The sequence below is a fragment of the Dipodomys ordii genome, unplaced genomic scaffold, assembly GCF_000151885.1.
Source record: "Dipodomys ordii isolate 6190 unplaced genomic scaffold, Dord_2.0 Scaffold27, whole genome shotgun sequence".
Classification (NCBI taxonomy): Eukaryota; Metazoa; Chordata; class Mammalia; order Rodentia; family Heteromyidae; genus Dipodomys; species Dipodomys ordii.
Window position 1 is genome coordinate 16,876,117 of NW_012267243.1, and position 16,337 is coordinate 16,892,453.

The following is a 16,337-nucleotide window of genomic DNA, read 5'->3' on the forward strand; positions in this document are numbered from 1 at the left end:
GTATTCACCAGTCAGTGTAATAACGCTCTTAGCTTTCATGGTACAGTTTGGCTTTGTGATGAAACTGCTTTTCACAGTGATGGGCTTTGAGCAAACTGTGTCATGAGGAGACTTCTGTATGTGTACATAGAGCATTGCTGCCCCTCTCAGGCATGTGTGCGCCATGCTTCACTTACACCTTATAAATGCTGCAGCAGCAAAAATAACCATGCTCAGTTACATTACCTCATTTAAATATCAAGTGAGGAAACAGTTCTTCCAAATTCGTCCAGTTGTCTGAGATTCTTGTTTCTTTGCAACTTATTTCAGGTGGAGTTTATCAAAAAATTTTCTCCAAAAGAAGCAGAAAATTTGCCTCTATGGCAATGTATCTCCTTGCAGGCTTTATGCGGCGAGCTCCGGAAGCAGGCTGCACATGCGATCACCACAGTGGGCACTGCGCAGTGTAGGAGATGGCTGAGCACCAGTCCAACTCTGGGAGAACTCCAGTCTCTAGTAGGTCATTTCCAGCAGCTTTACTGAGCACTTTCTGGGGTAATAGGCTGGTAATAAAATGGGCATGCAACTAGGATTTGCAGATTTGTATTATAAAGGTGTCTTGGAAAATCTTAATGTTGAATTTGGGGGTCTTCCCTCTATTGTACAAGATAGACACATTGGGAAAATAATGAAATAACTCATTTTTGCTGATATACATGACTGGATTGAGCAGGCTTTTTTCCCCCGTTTTTAGGACAAAGTCTTAATTATGTAGCCCATACTGGTCTCAAACTGGAAATCCTGCTGTTTCCCATGTGCTGGGATTATAAATATATACCAACACACTAGGCTTAGACATGATTACTTAACACTAGGAAGATAGAGTGTTTTATGCAAACCTGCTCTGATCCTTTATTGTACCTAGAACGTTCCTTTATAAATGATGGAATAAAAAGAGAAGGATTGTGCTACAAGAAGTAGAAAACACACCAAAAAAAAATAGAAAACTTTTTTTTTTTATGGTTGACTAGATATAGTTCAAGTAGATGAACTTTTCAGTTCAGTGTTCATTTGCTCATTATTTTATTCAACAAATATATAAACACATATTTTGGGTACTCTTATGAAGTAAGTTCTGTTGTGGGCCTTGGGATAGATAAATTAGAGGAAAAAAAACTAAAAATTCTCATTTATTTACCTTCTAGCTAAGCTGTCGACAGTATATATGTACCATTTTATGGTGGAGAACAATCAAGAAAGTCTAGGGAGAAGGCCACGTAGGTGTGGGGTTCCTGGCTTAACTGCCATTTTAAAGTGGGAAGCTTTTCCTAAGCCATTTGTTCTCATACTGAGTGTGCAGACACTATTATCTAATAGCAGCTGGTTATAATTTAAATAAAACATTTATTTTGGAAAAATTGGTTAATACATCGTTAATTTGCACTTGATATGCCCTAAATTCTGGATTCACAGTTAGTTCATTCAGTAGATTCTTAATGTGCACTTAGGGCCAAACCTAGCATGTTTATTTGTGCAAGAAAACAGATCACTCTTAAATGAGAAGCTGCAGGTAGTTCTAATGTGGGTTGTTGAAGTGTAATGGATTAAAGTCATTGCTACTGGTCATTATATGACCTTTACCACACCCTCAATATCTCCATCCTAGCCAGAGAGAGATTGAAATTCTTGTGTCAGTAGGAAAGTGTGAATCCAAAAGAGATTTTGTTTTAAATTCTAGTTAGTACATTTATTGATTTTGTGTCAGTCTGGGGCTTTTTAACTCAAGGCCTTGGCACTATTCTGAGCTTTTGTTTTTGCTCAAGGCTAGTGCTCTACCACTTGAGCCACAGCTCTGCTTTCAGCTTTTTTGGTGTTTAATTAAAGGTAAGGGTCTCATGGAGTTTCCTGCACAGGCTGGCTTCAACTGCCATCCTCAGATCTCAGCTCCTAAGATGCGAGGTGTGAGCCACTGTGCCTGTCGGATAGTACATTGTGATATTTGTTTAGCAAATGCATTGTCACTGAGGTGTCTTGAATTTTAAAACAATCAGTAACCTTTAAAGATTGCTGTTTACATGTGACATAATAAACTTCATTGATGAGCATTTTAAATTAGGCCAGCCATTCTGACCATTTGTATGAAATCTTTTTATTACAATTTCATGTTTCTGAATAATTTTTTAGCCTAAGCCCAAAAGTTTTAGAAATATGAAGCAAATATTTCTTTGAATAAGGAAAATTTATTTTAATAAAATAGATTGTATAGTGCTTGCCTTTGAGAAATACTCTGTGGGTTTATGTGAACAGTTCTAAGTGACTTGTATGACCCCTGGGTTTTCCGGTTCCTGGTCCTTTGATGCCTTTAATCTCAGGTTCTATCTCTTTCTCCCTCTTTAGAACACAGCCCTCTCTGCTTTACTTGCTGTGTGTAATTCTGCTGCTGAAGCTTTAGACGTTGCACAGCAGACTGCAATTATTGAAGTTGGGAATCAGCTTTGGGCTTTTTTAAATGTTAAACAGGTAAGAGGAACCAATGCTCATGTTACTGAAGAACACGTAATACTGAAAAAGAATATATTAAAGGTTCCCTATAGTATAATTTTTGTAAATTTTTTAGGTGCTTGGTAGAACTTGTGAGAATGTCAAGTACCTACTTATTCTCAGGCAGTATAGTGTGATGGCATTATGATATAAATGTAGAACTTAGGAGAGTGGTGGTGATGGTCTAGCAAGTATTCTCATGACTCAGGACCCTCTTCTCCCCTGACGACTAAAGAGATAAGGGGAACCTAGAGGAGGGGGTGGGGTAAGAATAGTGCAGGGAATGAGTAAATGAACATTTTATCATATACATGCATTGAAGTGCCATGATGGAAACCTTACGTACAATTTTATGTGTCTCTAAAAATACAGTTATGAAGTTTACTGGGCGTGAAAGGGGAGATAAAAGATGAACAAGGTACAGCACGTATGGAAATAGTAAAGCCTCTTAGATTAACCTGAAACCTCTCCCCGTATTGTTTCTGTTCTTTGGGCTAGTGCAGCCTGTTTGTGTGTTCCTAGAATCATACTTCCCTTTGGGCAAGGAGGAGTAAGGCGGAAGGCTCTAGTGAATGAATGTAAATAACTTACATTCTTCGCAAAGCCGAGTCAGAGGATTGTCTGTTTAAAATAAAAATGGTAAACATCCCTGGTTGAAAAAGATTTCATGAAATTTGTTCAGTTTCAGTGAAATGAATGGAAATTGTTCTAAACAAGTTTTTCCATTTAAAACTCAAAATATTACATTGATTTTCCTTAAAGTAAGTAGAAATAAACATGGTCTCTGGCAATCAGCAGTAGCAAAATCCATTAACTTGAAAACAGGTAGTTTTGTCATTCATGTCAGCTATGGTCACTTTACTCTTGCATTATTGACTTCAGCAAACACGTTCCACTGATGTACACACATTCATTCATTGTAGTCATTCACTGCTGTAGTTACAGCTTTACAGTAGTATGGCATCTCAGTAAGTATGGCAGAGAGAAATGGAATTCTATAAAAACGAAGGCACATGAAAGCTTTCCAGTTTCAGACAAAAATAATTGGATTCCCTTTAGAATAAGTCTGGATTTGAATCATGGCCTTTCTTTTCCTAGCCAGGTTATCTTGAGGAAATTATTTAACTTCTCTCCTCTTGTTTTCTTATTAGTAAAATGAGGATATAACTATACCTTATAGACTTGCTGTAAGATACAGGTGGGGTGGTAATAACTTTGAAAAATGTTTTCATCTAGCCTGGCATATAATAAGTGCTTAGTAAAAACTGTATTATAATAACATTTTATTTAATGGAAAACTTTGATCATAATTATTTTGTCTCTTATTTAAGGTAACCAGTCAGCCCTATGTTCAACAGACATTGAGCCTTTTACTGCCAATTTTAGGATTTTTTGTTCAAAGTGTAGATCCTCAGCTGATAAGTCAGGTAAGATTAGTGACCATGTTGTTACTTTGTTTGCTATGGAGTTTGCCAAACTGAAATCACTTTATAAAGAATCCTTAATGGTGATTATGGTTTGTAGCTTTTTTATACCAGTAGTGGGTCTTTGAGCTCATGCCCCTTTTCTTGCTTAGCACTTTCCCTCCAGCTGGCTCTGGACCGTTTACTTGCTTAGCACTTTCCCTCCAGCTGGCTCTGGACCATTTGAGCTTCACTTCCACTTCCACTGCTTTTCTTGGTGAACTGAAGATGTGACAGATTCACTCATCATTATCACCGATGTCTCCCTGTTTCTTCCTTCCAGAGTGTACTGTACTGGATTATTGACTCAGCCTTTCTCCATTCTTCCTGTCACTTTAAGCTGAATACTTTTACTGTTGCTGTTAACTGGACAGGGACTCTTCTAACTCCCTGGGATTAGGAGTCAGAGTTCTGATGTTGAACCCTGTATCTGTGGCATTTCTAAAGATATTTTTAGCAGCTATGAGTTAACCAACATGAACATTACCAGCATGGACAATCCCTTCTCTCTGAAGAAATGAAATATTTGAAAGAAGAGTTATACTGAATTCTGTTCAGGACCCCAGCTTACATGCTGTGACACAGGCCTGCATGAATCACCGTGTGGGGTCCTTGTGGTGTAGAACTTCACTTAAAACTTTTTGGGAAGTTCTGAGCTCACAGAAAATGGAAATGGCCTTCCTCTTCTCTGAAGTATTGACAAAATTGATCCCCCTAAATCAAGAATTAGCTTTAGTACAGGATCATGTAGGAAACAAACTTTAGGAAGAAAAATTAAGCATTCCTATTTAGGAAAATGATGGACGAGACATTTTATCATATATGGTGGGGTGGAATAGGAAGAACAGAAACTAATAGCTTTGTTTAGTGAGTGTTGACTAGTTAGGTATATTCTTTACTATGTCTATACCATCAATTACTGAATTATAAGAATACAAATACAGTAAAAGGATTAACTCAGAATGTATAGTAAGTTAAATTTGTTATGACTTTCTCCAAACAGTTTTGGCAACCCTTGCTTTAATGTACTTTTCACAAATGAATTTTAAATACAAAATAATCTGTAAATGTTAAGGTGTATAAAGTTTTTTATAAGTTGTAATGGATGTTTTAATGTTCTGAATTTTTGTTTTTCCTCCTTCCATAATTCTCTAACTCATAGGTAGTCTTGGTTTATATGGAGAGTACTAGCCTTATGCTTTATTCCTTTCCAGGTAGTCAGTTTGCAGACCTCACTACTTAAATTGGAGCCTGCTGACCATGTCCGCTTTGCAGTGCTGGATTTTGTCTCTTCGTTAGGAAAGCTGTTTATACCTCAGGTTATACAGGTACTCACACTCCTGTTGTATCATGAGTAGGTTCCCTTGGCTTTTGATTTCTAAAATTCTGTGCGTTTTCTAAATGAAGCTGGAGGAAAAAGAAACATTTTCTGATTGATGGTAACTGTCAAATAGAGCTCGTTTTAAGTTATTTTAGAAAAGCATGTGGACATTCAAATAATTTACTGAGTTGGCCACTATCATTTGAGAATAGGAGGTTCTCATTCTAGTTGGACTTCAGCACAAAAGTCTTCTGAAGGTAGAAAATATTTAGGTCCGTTAGGTGATAGTATGTAATTAGGACATTTGATAATTTATTGCAGTTGTATATTCATAAAAGGAAGCTTATTTGCTAATAAAGTTATTTTTTTAATGTTGCAAAAAAGTTTGTGCTGACAAGTTAGGCAATTATTTATAAAAATGTCATGGCTTAGAAAAACATGTCTACTGAATTTTAAGACCTCAGGCTGAAGGGAATCCTGAAGTTTTATCCTCACTACTACTATACAGTGTGAACAGTCATTCTAAGTTAGTTGACTACTGGTAAGCTGGGCACTGGTGGCTCATGCCTGTCACCCTAGCTACTCAGGAGGCTGAGATCTACCAGGCAGGAACGTCCCCATGAGGTTTATCTCTAGCAACTCAAAATCAATCCAGAAGTGGCACTGCTCAAGTGCTGGAGTACAAAGAAGCTGAGGGACAGCGCCCAGGCCCTGAGTTCAAGCCCCAAAACTGACCACCCCCCAAAAAAATCACTAATGAAAATGTTTTCTATAGTCAGGGCCAGTACATATAGGTTGATTAAAATCTCTGAAACTAGTTAGACACCAGTAGCTCCTATCTGTAATCCTACCTACTTAGGAGGCTGAGATCATGTCAGGTGCAGAGCTCCTAATATGGAGCACGCCTCATCCAGGGAAGCTATTGTTGACCAAAAGAGTTGACCTACATGCTGTGTTCACTGGGATGGATTATAGAAAGTGACTGCTCGTTCTACCCTGAAGTTTCTTTTTCTGTTTAATCAGGGTTGTCTCTCTTTTCAGGACAAAATTCTGCCCAACCTGTCTTGTATCTTTGCCTTACTGCTAGCTGATAGGAATTGGCTACTAGAACAACATACTTTGGAGGCATTTACTCAGTTTGCTGAGGTAATTATAAACTAATTCTTTGTGGGGATATCTATTGGGGCTGCCTATATTAGAGGAGGTAATTACTATCTTACAAGACCTTAAGTGAGGCCGTGAGCAATGGTGAGCGTTCCAAGATCAAGGACTGGCATGTTTTGAGAGCAAATCTTCTAACTCATACATGCCTTCTAGGCAATTTTTTGGGACTGGATGGTGCTAGATTTTATACTACTCGGGGGAAAGCTGGTAGTGTGCTTCCAGCAATGGCTTTGTGTGTTGCTTTTTTTTTTTTTAAACTGTGATCCACTACTTTTGCTCATGAGAATGTGTAGAGACAATATGAGTAGAGAAGTAAATAAAGCTTGTACAGAAGTTAGGATAACATTATTCCAGATACTCTGAAGACGGACGTTTTAAGAGTTTTAAGTACTCTTTGCATTGAATATTCTCAAAATTAATTTTTAAAGCCAGGTGCTGGTGGCTTATGCCTATAATCTTAGCTACTCAGGAGGCTGAGCTCTGAGGATCATGGTTCAAAGCCAGCCCAGGCAGAAAAGTCTGTGAGACTCTTACCTCCAATGATCCACCAGAAAACTGGAAGTGGGGCTACTGCTCAAGTGGTAGAAGCGCTTGCCTTGAGCTCATGAGCTCAGGGACAGTGCCTGGGCCCAGAGTTTAAGCCCCACAGCTGACAAAAAACATTTAATTTTAAATTAAGGTAGTTCTTAATAGTCACATTACTTGTCTTTGCAATTTGCTAAAGTATATTAAAGTCTTATGAATCTTTTAATAGGGAACCCATCATGAAGAAATAGTTCCACAGTGTGTCAGTTCTGAAGAAATTAAGAACAAAGTAGTAACCTTTCTGGAGAAGGTAAATATTTATTACATATCCCATATTTTAATCTTTTTAAAGAAAATTTTGTCCTTATAACCAACTTAGACTTTTCAGAGTTGCTAACATAGATAGGCTGAAACACCCCTAAATCCAGAATGTTCCAAACCTGAAGCTTTGAGCACCAAAGAAATAGAAAAACTTCAAGCTGCCAGTTTCATACATTACATAAAGTTACCATAAACGAGTATCCTACTTAAACTTGGGTCCCAGCTCTAAAATGTCTGATTGTATATGGGAAAACATCTGAAGCACTTTACTGTGCAGTTTGGGTTACAGTAGTATCTTACTGGTAATCTAGATAGTTGAGATGGCAAATGCAGACTTCCATGTTGAACATTATATTAGAGACATCTGATTATACAGAACTAAGAGGATTTAAAAAGAAAAACTTTGCAGTATGATTCAGGTATGGCTTTTTATGAGCCAAGATCTATCTGTTTTTCCAAGACTAGGACAATTATCTTCATAGATATTTATACCACTCTAGTTAGAATCAAAATTTTGAATCATAGGGGCCCCGTGTTTGTGTATACCTTGAAAGCCAGCAGGGTGGTGTTAGGATAAATTGCTTAGTATGCCAGTGTTAAACTAGGATCTGCGCATTTTATCCATTATATGTGTCATATACATAGAGTTGAGTGGATACATTGCCTTGCTATTGTCTTAGGCTTTAGAGCCTAGTTCGTAAAGGTTAGCTGTAGCAGACTTTTCTTGGAAAGTCACTTTTCTATAGGGAAAAACACTGGAAGAATTCTAATTACATTTCAAGCAAGCATATATAAAGATAAGTCTACTTGACTTCTAAAATTGGACTGGTTCACAAGACAAAATGGTTTCGCACTCAGCATTTATAAACAGAGTACTTAGTCTTTCTGTAATTGCAGCACTGGCATCTAGTAGAACACACGTGTTTTTCAATTTATTTTTTCATGGTCTTCTGAAGTCTGGGTGTGTAGATGAAGATGAAGCTGCCAAAGTGGAACGTGTGAAACAGGAAAAAGCTGTTTTCTGGGTGCCCTTTGCTGAAGTGACTGAAGCAGCAATGAAGCGGTCATCTTTACAGGTATGTGGTTAACCAGGGATATGCTATCCTCAGCACTTTCCTTTCTTCTTTCACTTTTTATCCTTAGGTTGAACTTCACAACTAACTCCAGACACTTTAAAGATTCTCCTGTTTTATAGTTACTGTATTTTAGAAATCCTGTATTTTTTTTGGAAAGATTACCAACCCTAGACAGAACTGTAACAAAAATTTTAAACATCACAGGAAATATAATCTTCCAGTATAATAAGTCATTTGTAGTAACTGTTGGGAAAACTTAACTACATATATTGACCCAGTAATGCCTAATGCAGTTTCTGAACCACAAAAGATGAATTAACTTACTTTCTAGAGTGTTCATTAGGCTACTTTTATGACTAAGGCAAGAAATAACTAAAAATGTACCTATCAAAGGCAACAACTTAACACCACTAAGAATATTGCAAATACTATTTTGAGCCACAGGAGAGTAATTTTTAAGTGGAGGGTTTCATCATGATTTTTGTTTTCATAATGAAAAATTTATTTTATGTAAGTATACCTCTAGTAAAGAAATTCTATGAGGTTCTATAGTTAGAGAATTCTGTGGTTCCATCCACATTTATAGACCGTTGTTCACCCACACTCTTTAGCTGCCTAACTCTGGCTTACGCTTACTCCTGAGAAGAAAAAGGCACTGAGTCTTTTGTAAACAAGCACCTTTAATGGGTATACGAAGCTGGCTCATTATGGTCTGGATTAAGTGTAGACACAGCTGCTAAACACAGACCTGAGAATCTGCTTCCAGCCCCTCTATAAATCGTGTGGTTTCATATTGTGGGCTAGTGGCCTACTCACAGCACTGGGAAGAATTAAGACAGATCATTGGGTTGTGTAAGCACTACTCCCTAGGCTTGTTCAATTGGGTAACCAGTTGTGATTTTGTCTGCGAGACTTTGAAAGACCATAATCCCCAAATTTATTAGGAGCCAGATACCTACACCAAGCAGAACTGGTGCTTTGTACTTGTTTAGTTGCAGTTTAATGGTATCCCATTGTCAGACCCCCTGCAAGAGAAGCCTGAAAGGGACCTAAAAGAAACCTAGTGCTTGACATGTGCTTATATTTGCCATGGACCGTGTTTCCTGAAGAGAAGTCGCACCAGTAATGTGATTTAGTGACTGCTACATTTCCTTTTGGAAATACGGCCATATCACACCATAGAAACCCTTCTACTGCACAGTAATATCTAAATTCTACTAGATCTCTTTCAGCTTTTACGATGCTCTTCAGTTTCTACAGCATCCCAATCTGCTCCTGGGTGTTTTAGTTACAACTTTTAGAACAGCTTCATGCATTGTTCTAGATAACTGAGGTCAGAAGGTGGACAAGGTACTATACTATCTTGTTCTTGTGATCCAATGATTACAAGGAGAAATTTTACATCATTATCTCGTTTTTTTTTCTCTGAAAAGCCTTCTGCAAAAAGAGCACGTCATGACCTCCCACTGGAAGAAGAGTATAGGTCAGCACTGCAAGCAGCAACGCGGGCCTTGGACGCAACAGAGTCCTTAATTCAAAAGACTCCTGCTCCCGCCTGGCTTCTAATGGAGATGGAAACACTGCAACAAAGGATCGAGAGGTTGAAACGTCAGATACTCTAATGTCACCCACACAGAGCTGGGTAATGCGACTGTACATTTTCTGGTGTAGTGTATATAAAAAGAGCTTTTGTAAACGCAGATCTAGTGAAAATAGTCTTTATTTGACATTTACAGGATGGGGGGGGAGATTGCTCATTAAGAACTTTGGTACAGTGAAATACATGTGGAACAGTCAGTAACTGCTAGGTCCACCGAGGACCCTCGCTCAGCGTACAACTGTGAACAAATAAATAAGCTGCCTAAGGAAACCAGAGTGATTTGAAGTTACTTATAATTTAGAGCTATTTTTTTTCCAGCAAGTTAAATTTTGTAATAGACTTACTCTTCTCATTTGTAAAGAAATGGCACAAAATTAAGCTAACCAGCTTGCATGTTTATATTTTCTTTACTTCCAGAATTATCCTGGAAAAAAAGCATTAAGTTGAACCTTTCCTCCGCTACTTGTTCTTCATGGAAACTGGCCTCACGCACAGTGCCCCTCCTGGCAGCCTGTCCTGTAGGCCTGGGCTGCCCTGGCGTCTAGCCAGCTCTCAGGGTTGGCCTCACAATTGAGTTGGCACAGACTTCACAAAGAGCTCCTGGTATGGGGAAAACAGGCTGCTTTGTGCCTTTCTCATCCACACAGTCTGCTTTTGAGGTATTAATTTCTTTTAAAGGAGTCATTCCTACATTTAACTCACACCTGTTGTCACCAATTATTATCTTCCCAGTTATTATCTTCCCAGTTCAGCTCTCCTTCTCCCCAGCCTTCAGTGTCTCCCTGCAACACAAACATACCAACAGCAACCTACTGAAGCAAATCAAATCTGAGAAATTAGGAATGTAAAAATGACCATTTTCAGCACATGTTGATGCCAGAACACATAGACAGCCTCATGTGAAGCAAGTAACTAAACCTGTAACTAAAAGCTGAAAAGCAGGAGAATCACTTCGGACCCACTTTTCACAATTTCTCAGGAGCTGTCTTTTTATTTTTACAAGTACAAGGTTTATAATAAGCTGACTATTTTGAACATTTACCCACTGTCTTTTTCTAGGGGAAAACTAGTTTTGTTCATTCTTGCTTGCCTTGATCAACTTGATCATTTTAACCAGTTGTACGCAGTATTTTTTCCCTTCATTCAGAAAATAGCATGCTTAATATAAGCTAGGACCTGTGCAAGCAATCCTTAAACTAGTAGCACTCTCCCCAAAATACTCACCTCACTCATTTCTGCTGCAGCAAATTTTGAGGAAAACTGCATGACTGGTAAGACAGCATCCTTGTTGGGAACCGTCATTTCTGTCCTCAGTTCAGGTAAAATAAGAAAAGTAGCTGAAGGCTTAATTTCAGGGATCATATCAGCAAACCAGTCTAACTCGGGATCTTGTACTGGTTTCTTTTTTACGTGGATGGTAAATTCTTCACCTAAACCAAGTTCTGATCGAGCCTTAAGGGGTCTTTCTTGTGACAGTGCTTTTGGTGGCTTGATCTGGTCTGAGTCTTCTCTGCTTTCTGCAAAATTAGTCTTGTGAGGAGGGCTTGATTTCAAAGGCTTAGACTCTTTAGTGAGTGGAAGCAAAACAGGAACTGGCTTCTGCTCCCAAGAAGTAACGGGCACCGCCGCGGAGATTTCGCCTCCTAAGTTGAGCTCGCAGTCACCCCAAGATTCTTTCTCCACATTCAAGTTAGTACACTGGGACCTAGCAGCATCACAGGCTTCTGTAGGCCAGACCTGAATGCTGACAGTTTGGTTTTCCGGCTCCTCCGGCTCACTCCAGTCAGGCCATTCGTCACACTTTTTGGAGCCTGAGGCGAAGTCCTCATGATCCCCAGAAGCATTTTTCATGTCTGAGATTCCATTCATGGGCAATTCAATGGACTGGGGAAGCTGATCACCTGTGAGGATATGTGTGAGATTATTCTCATAGAATGTTGGTTAACAGCATTGCAGAGAGGGAAGTATATAGATCTAATTTTTAAAACGTAGTATTTATGCCCATTGGCATAACTCAGTTAAAAAAGTCTACACCAGTGTTCTTAAATGTTCTAGATGTTTTAAGTACATATGCTCTGAAAAATATGTTCAAGGCCGTTTGCCGAACCCAGTAATAACCTATCATCTATCATCTTACGGCACATTTTGGAAGATGCAGTGAAAGCATCAGAAGTCCAAATTACCTGATGCAAAAAATGTAACTCAAGTACTGTCAACTTGTTCTCCTGAGTTAGGAAGAAATGTTAAGGAGGTATGATGGAGTATGAATAAGAAAACTTAATCCAAGCAACAGAAAAAACCCTTATTTCTACCTGTCCGTAAGAGAGTACTGTAGTAATCTTGCTTTATGTGCTTCTTGCTGTTGATGGGAATGTTGCCAGAAAAGAAGCAGTTAGGGAATATGCCAGGAGAAGGCTTCTCCAACACTGGTGAGATCTCACTTTGCTGGCTGCAGGCAACTGCATGCGTGGGAGAATCTGAAAATAAATAAAACCTCTGAGAAATGAGAGAGTACACTATTGTCATGTGTGTGGTTACGCAGGGGTTAAGGGAGATGGATAAAAGAACAACGCTGAGTGTCTGAGGTGCTCTCCCCAGAGGTGGTTTAAATCCTCACCAGTTTCCTTTAGTAAGTACCTAGTAAGAGTGCAGCTCTAGCCTTATGAATGTACTGCTGCAGGAAGTTGTTTTGAGAAAACGTCCATTTTGGCTGAGCACTTTGCATGCTATCTGCCCTCCACCCCCAACCCTCGGGATTTCACATCTCTAAGCTCGGACTCAGCGGCTGTTTGTGCGAGTCTCCTTCCTATTGAAGTCCTACTTTGCAATCGTTCTTGCCCAGTGTGCTAGTCTACACTGTGCCACAACTTTGCCGTCGTTACACTTCATATCACTATGCAGGCAAACTGTAAAAGTTGTTCTCTTTGTTCACCATTATAAGGAAAAAGTGGTGCTTTGCTCTAAACTTGGAACACAGGCTGCTGACAGAGCTCACTAGTGTTTCTTAATCACACTCAAATGAGATTCAATCTCTGATCTTCCCCCCACCCCTTGTTTTACTAGGCAGTCTTATCATTTGAACTATGGCCCAGCTGTTTAATGCATTGGTTGCTTTTTGGATAGGACTCACAGTCCTCTGACCACACCTCCAGAACAAGTCATCTCAAGTAACCAGGATGACAGGTGCCAGCCACCACAGCTCCAGCTGTGAGTCGAGCTACCTGAGAAGCTGAGGTGGAATTACAGTTCTAGGCCAGCCTGGGCATAGAAGTTCCCAAGATTTCATCTTAACCAAGGTCTGCATGCTGTGGCATGATGCCGGGAGGCACAGGCCTAGAAGACAGCCAGTAGAGAAACCACCTGGAAGTGTGGCCCAAAACTTAGAGGCTTGTATACAGCTAAATTCATGTAGAAAAGCGTCTTAAAAATCTAATACTAAAAAGCTAGATTTTAATTGTATTCTTACCTTCTGGGGAAACATCCATAGTTTTAGTAAAACTTGGGGCAGTGCGCTTGAAGATTTTGGTTCTTTCTCCTCCCACAACCACTTCCGGTCCAAGTAGAGAGACCAGCACTGCTAAGCTGTGAAGAGTGATCGCCACAATGGAATCACTGGTATCTCGCAGGCCCAGTAGTACCTAGGAGCCGGAGAGTTACTAAGTATAGAAAAGCATAGTACCTACCCTTTTCTCTCCCTGTAAACAAGCTTTGGGGATGCAATCAGAATGTGCTTGCTCAGTGAACTACATTTTCCTTAGGTGGTAAAAGACAAAGAGATTTCCCTCCCTGTCAGTCCATCCCAGACTTAAAAATACATGAAATAATTACTCCAGGTTTGCATCAATGGAACTAAATTTAACTCTCCACATCCACACTTAGCTTATGTAACAGTTCAGAGTTGTAATGCTCTCTCTGGAGAGCACATGTAGACCACTGACAGCAGCAGCAATCACCTTCCTGCTCTTTGCCCCTCTTCCAGCTCTACAGAACCAAAGGAGGACCTGCAGACTGTCACTGCAGACTTAGATATAATGGGGTGTTTGGCCACTGGCATACTAAAAGCATCAAGAGCTGGTCTTCGGACACGAGTGAACCTTGCTGGGTATGATGGGTAATCATAGCTACCTGGAAGACCGTAGTTGGAATCTGGGCAAAGAGTTTAGAAGTACCTTTCTCAACCAGTAGCTGGGCAGAGTGGCATATGCCTAGCTAGCTAGGTGGACTGCTGAGATTGGGGCAGCGGTGGTTCTGGGCCATCACAGGTAGAAGTGTAACACACGTGACACTCCGGAACAAGGGAAAGAAGCTGAGCATGGTTGGTCTAGGTGCCTACCCAAGTATGGAGAACCAATCTCAACAACAACCAGTTCACAAGCACTGGAGGCCTGGGTCAGTAGGAGAGCACCTGCTTATTAGTAAGCACACGCTTCACGCTCACTTAAAAACCCCAATACTACCAAAAATAAAAACAAATGTAGACAGTTAAGTAAAGCAACAACCTGTGAGATCCATCTGCACTTGATTTCCACATTAAGAACTTTTTTTAAAGCTTTAATTGGGTCACTCTGGCTGGGTTCAGTTACAGATTATCACACTGCACGGAGTACAAAGTCTCTGATAAACTGAACAGCTAGTCTGCTAATGGTGTCAGGTGCGGCGGGTCATAATCCCTGCTCTGCTAGTGATTCTCAGCAGGGCTGGACCTATGAGTCACTCTTTTTCTGGCTTTGTCTCATCACTTATGAGATCAGAGCTCTCCAACAGAACACAGTAAGACAGCCATGAGTTCAGTGCTGATAGATGAAGCGTACAAGCAACGTAAAGCATACTTTTTATATATAATTAGAGCCCTGTCTAACTTACAGGCCAGCATAATCAAGCCCCAAACCCTGAGTCGTCCTCCACACCTCTTCAACTGCTGTTTTAGGCTTTCTAGGCTATTACCTGAATACCCCAGACTCTTCTGTTCATGTCCACAAATTAACACTGCTCACTTTTTCCTTGTCCTGCCTTTGAAGGCTGTGTGCAGCCCCGCTGCATTGTCTGACCTGTGGCAAGATGACCTTTTTCAGCTGCTCCTGCGTGAAGTGCTCCACGTAGGCCTCGATGTGGGACAGCAGCACCAGCCGCACGTGCTCCTCGTGCACCTGGAACAGCCGCAGCAGCACGGGGACCACGCGGGCCTGGAACAGCGCCGGCGGGAGCAAGCCGGGCATCTCTCCCCGTGCGTTAGCTGCCAAAGCGCAGGAGGGAACAGACGAATGAACAAAGTGCCACGTAATGAACGGGAACCAGAAACCCAGCCCAGGACGCTTTCCAAACTTCTTACTGTTCAAGCCCTTAAATCTGGGATGATCCAAAATTACCCAAGGCTGAAGTACGCACACTCTACTTTGTAACCGTTTTTATTAAAAATACTGCCCACGTGTTAGGATTCTGAATTGAGTAGCTTTTGATACAGTTACATTCAATAATTTCTTGCAGGTTAGTGATGTACAACTGCTGTTGTAAATTAAGGACTTAAGTGCTAATGGGGTTTTGAAAATGCTGAGCAGTAGCTACAGTAGTCATTATCAAGCAGAAAGATGTCTAAGAGTCGTTTGGGAGTCTTTAAAAATACATATGCCTGCTAATAGATCGGGCAGACTGGTCTTGGAAAGGAACTACAGAGAGTCACACTGAATCATAGATACAATGGAGTACTAAAATGTGAAAGAACTACTCAATGTGTGTGTGCACATACATATGTGTATGTGTGCACGGTAACCCATTTAAAACATTAAATGTGCTCTCCAGGAAGATGCTCTGTATTTGCCTGTGGGCCTAGTACCCAGATTGCATTAGAGCAATCATTGCAGTGATCAGTAACCATGCTTTGAACTCAAATCCCAACATTAGCTGTACAACATCGGTCCACTCAAAAGTGGACTAATAATCACCAACCCCTTAACTGCCAGAAATACTTGAAAAAATTCACCTTTTTTGGGGCCAAGCAGATGAGGAAGAAAACTCTTAACAGCTACGGGCTCTGCAAACACCAACTGATTAAGCAGAAGAGGCACCAATCGTGAAGCTATTAATTCCTCTGACAGGCAGCTGACTCTGTCCAGCAAAAATCTGAGAGCAAAGAGAGAAAGGCTTGTCTGTGGTGGTGACACTTACAGTTCTCATGTGTGATTTAGCTTTCCCATGTCGGTCAGACCAATGTATTCAGAAACAGGAAAGGTGAGCACGTTTACTGCCAAATAAGACAAAGGCTGAGATGTGTGTGAGTCAAGACCAGCTCGCCTGCACATCTGCGGCTATCTTAGATAATAAAAAGGCTGAGATGTGTGTGAGTCAAGACC

At 40.3% G+C, this 16,337-nt stretch overlaps 2 protein-coding genes across 7 annotated transcripts in view; one reads left to right on the forward strand and one right to left on the reverse strand.

The window, feature by feature from the left end:
* LOC105985232 (chromosome unknown open reading frame, human C1orf112) overlaps positions 1–10,088 on the forward strand; it is a 32,895-nt gene extending 22,807 nt beyond the window's left edge. For 2 of the 4 annotated variants that reach the window (XM_013015660.1, XM_013015661.1), the window contains exons 16-23: positions 310–495; positions 2,377–2,499; positions 3,852–3,947; positions 5,198–5,311; positions 6,346–6,450; positions 7,223–7,303; positions 8,271–8,390; positions 9,824–10,088. In XM_013015660.1, the coding sequence (XP_012871114.1) occupies positions 310–495; positions 2,377–2,499; positions 3,852–3,947; positions 5,198–5,311; positions 6,346–6,450; positions 7,223–7,303; positions 8,271–8,390; positions 9,824–10,012 (1,014 nt within the window). In that variant the 3' untranslated portion in view covers positions 10,013–10,088. The remainder of the gene's footprint in view (positions 1–309; positions 496–2,376; positions 2,500–3,851; positions 3,948–5,197; positions 5,312–6,345; positions 6,451–7,222; positions 7,304–8,270; positions 8,391–9,823) is intronic. The other 2 variants (XM_013015662.1, XM_013015663.1) reach the window with 2 other exon arrangements.
* A 4-nt stretch (positions 10,089–10,092) lies between these two features.
* Scyl3 (SCY1-like 3 (S. cerevisiae)) overlaps positions 10,093–16,337 on the reverse strand; it is a 23,879-nt gene continuing 17,634 nt past the window's right edge. For all 3 annotated transcript variants that reach the window (XM_013015664.1, XM_013015665.1, XM_013015666.1), the window contains 6 exons: positions 15,968–16,107; positions 15,039–15,223; positions 13,457–13,628; positions 12,303–12,467; positions 11,215–11,891; positions 10,093–10,772 (listed from right to left, as the gene is read on the reverse strand). In XM_013015664.1, coding sequence (XP_012871118.1) covers positions 10,701–10,772; positions 11,215–11,891; positions 12,303–12,467; positions 13,457–13,628; positions 15,039–15,223; positions 15,968–16,107 — 1,411 coding nt within the window. In that variant the 3' untranslated portion in view covers positions 10,093–10,700. The remainder of the gene's footprint in view (positions 10,773–11,214; positions 11,892–12,302; positions 12,468–13,456; positions 13,629–15,038; positions 15,224–15,967; positions 16,108–16,337) is intronic.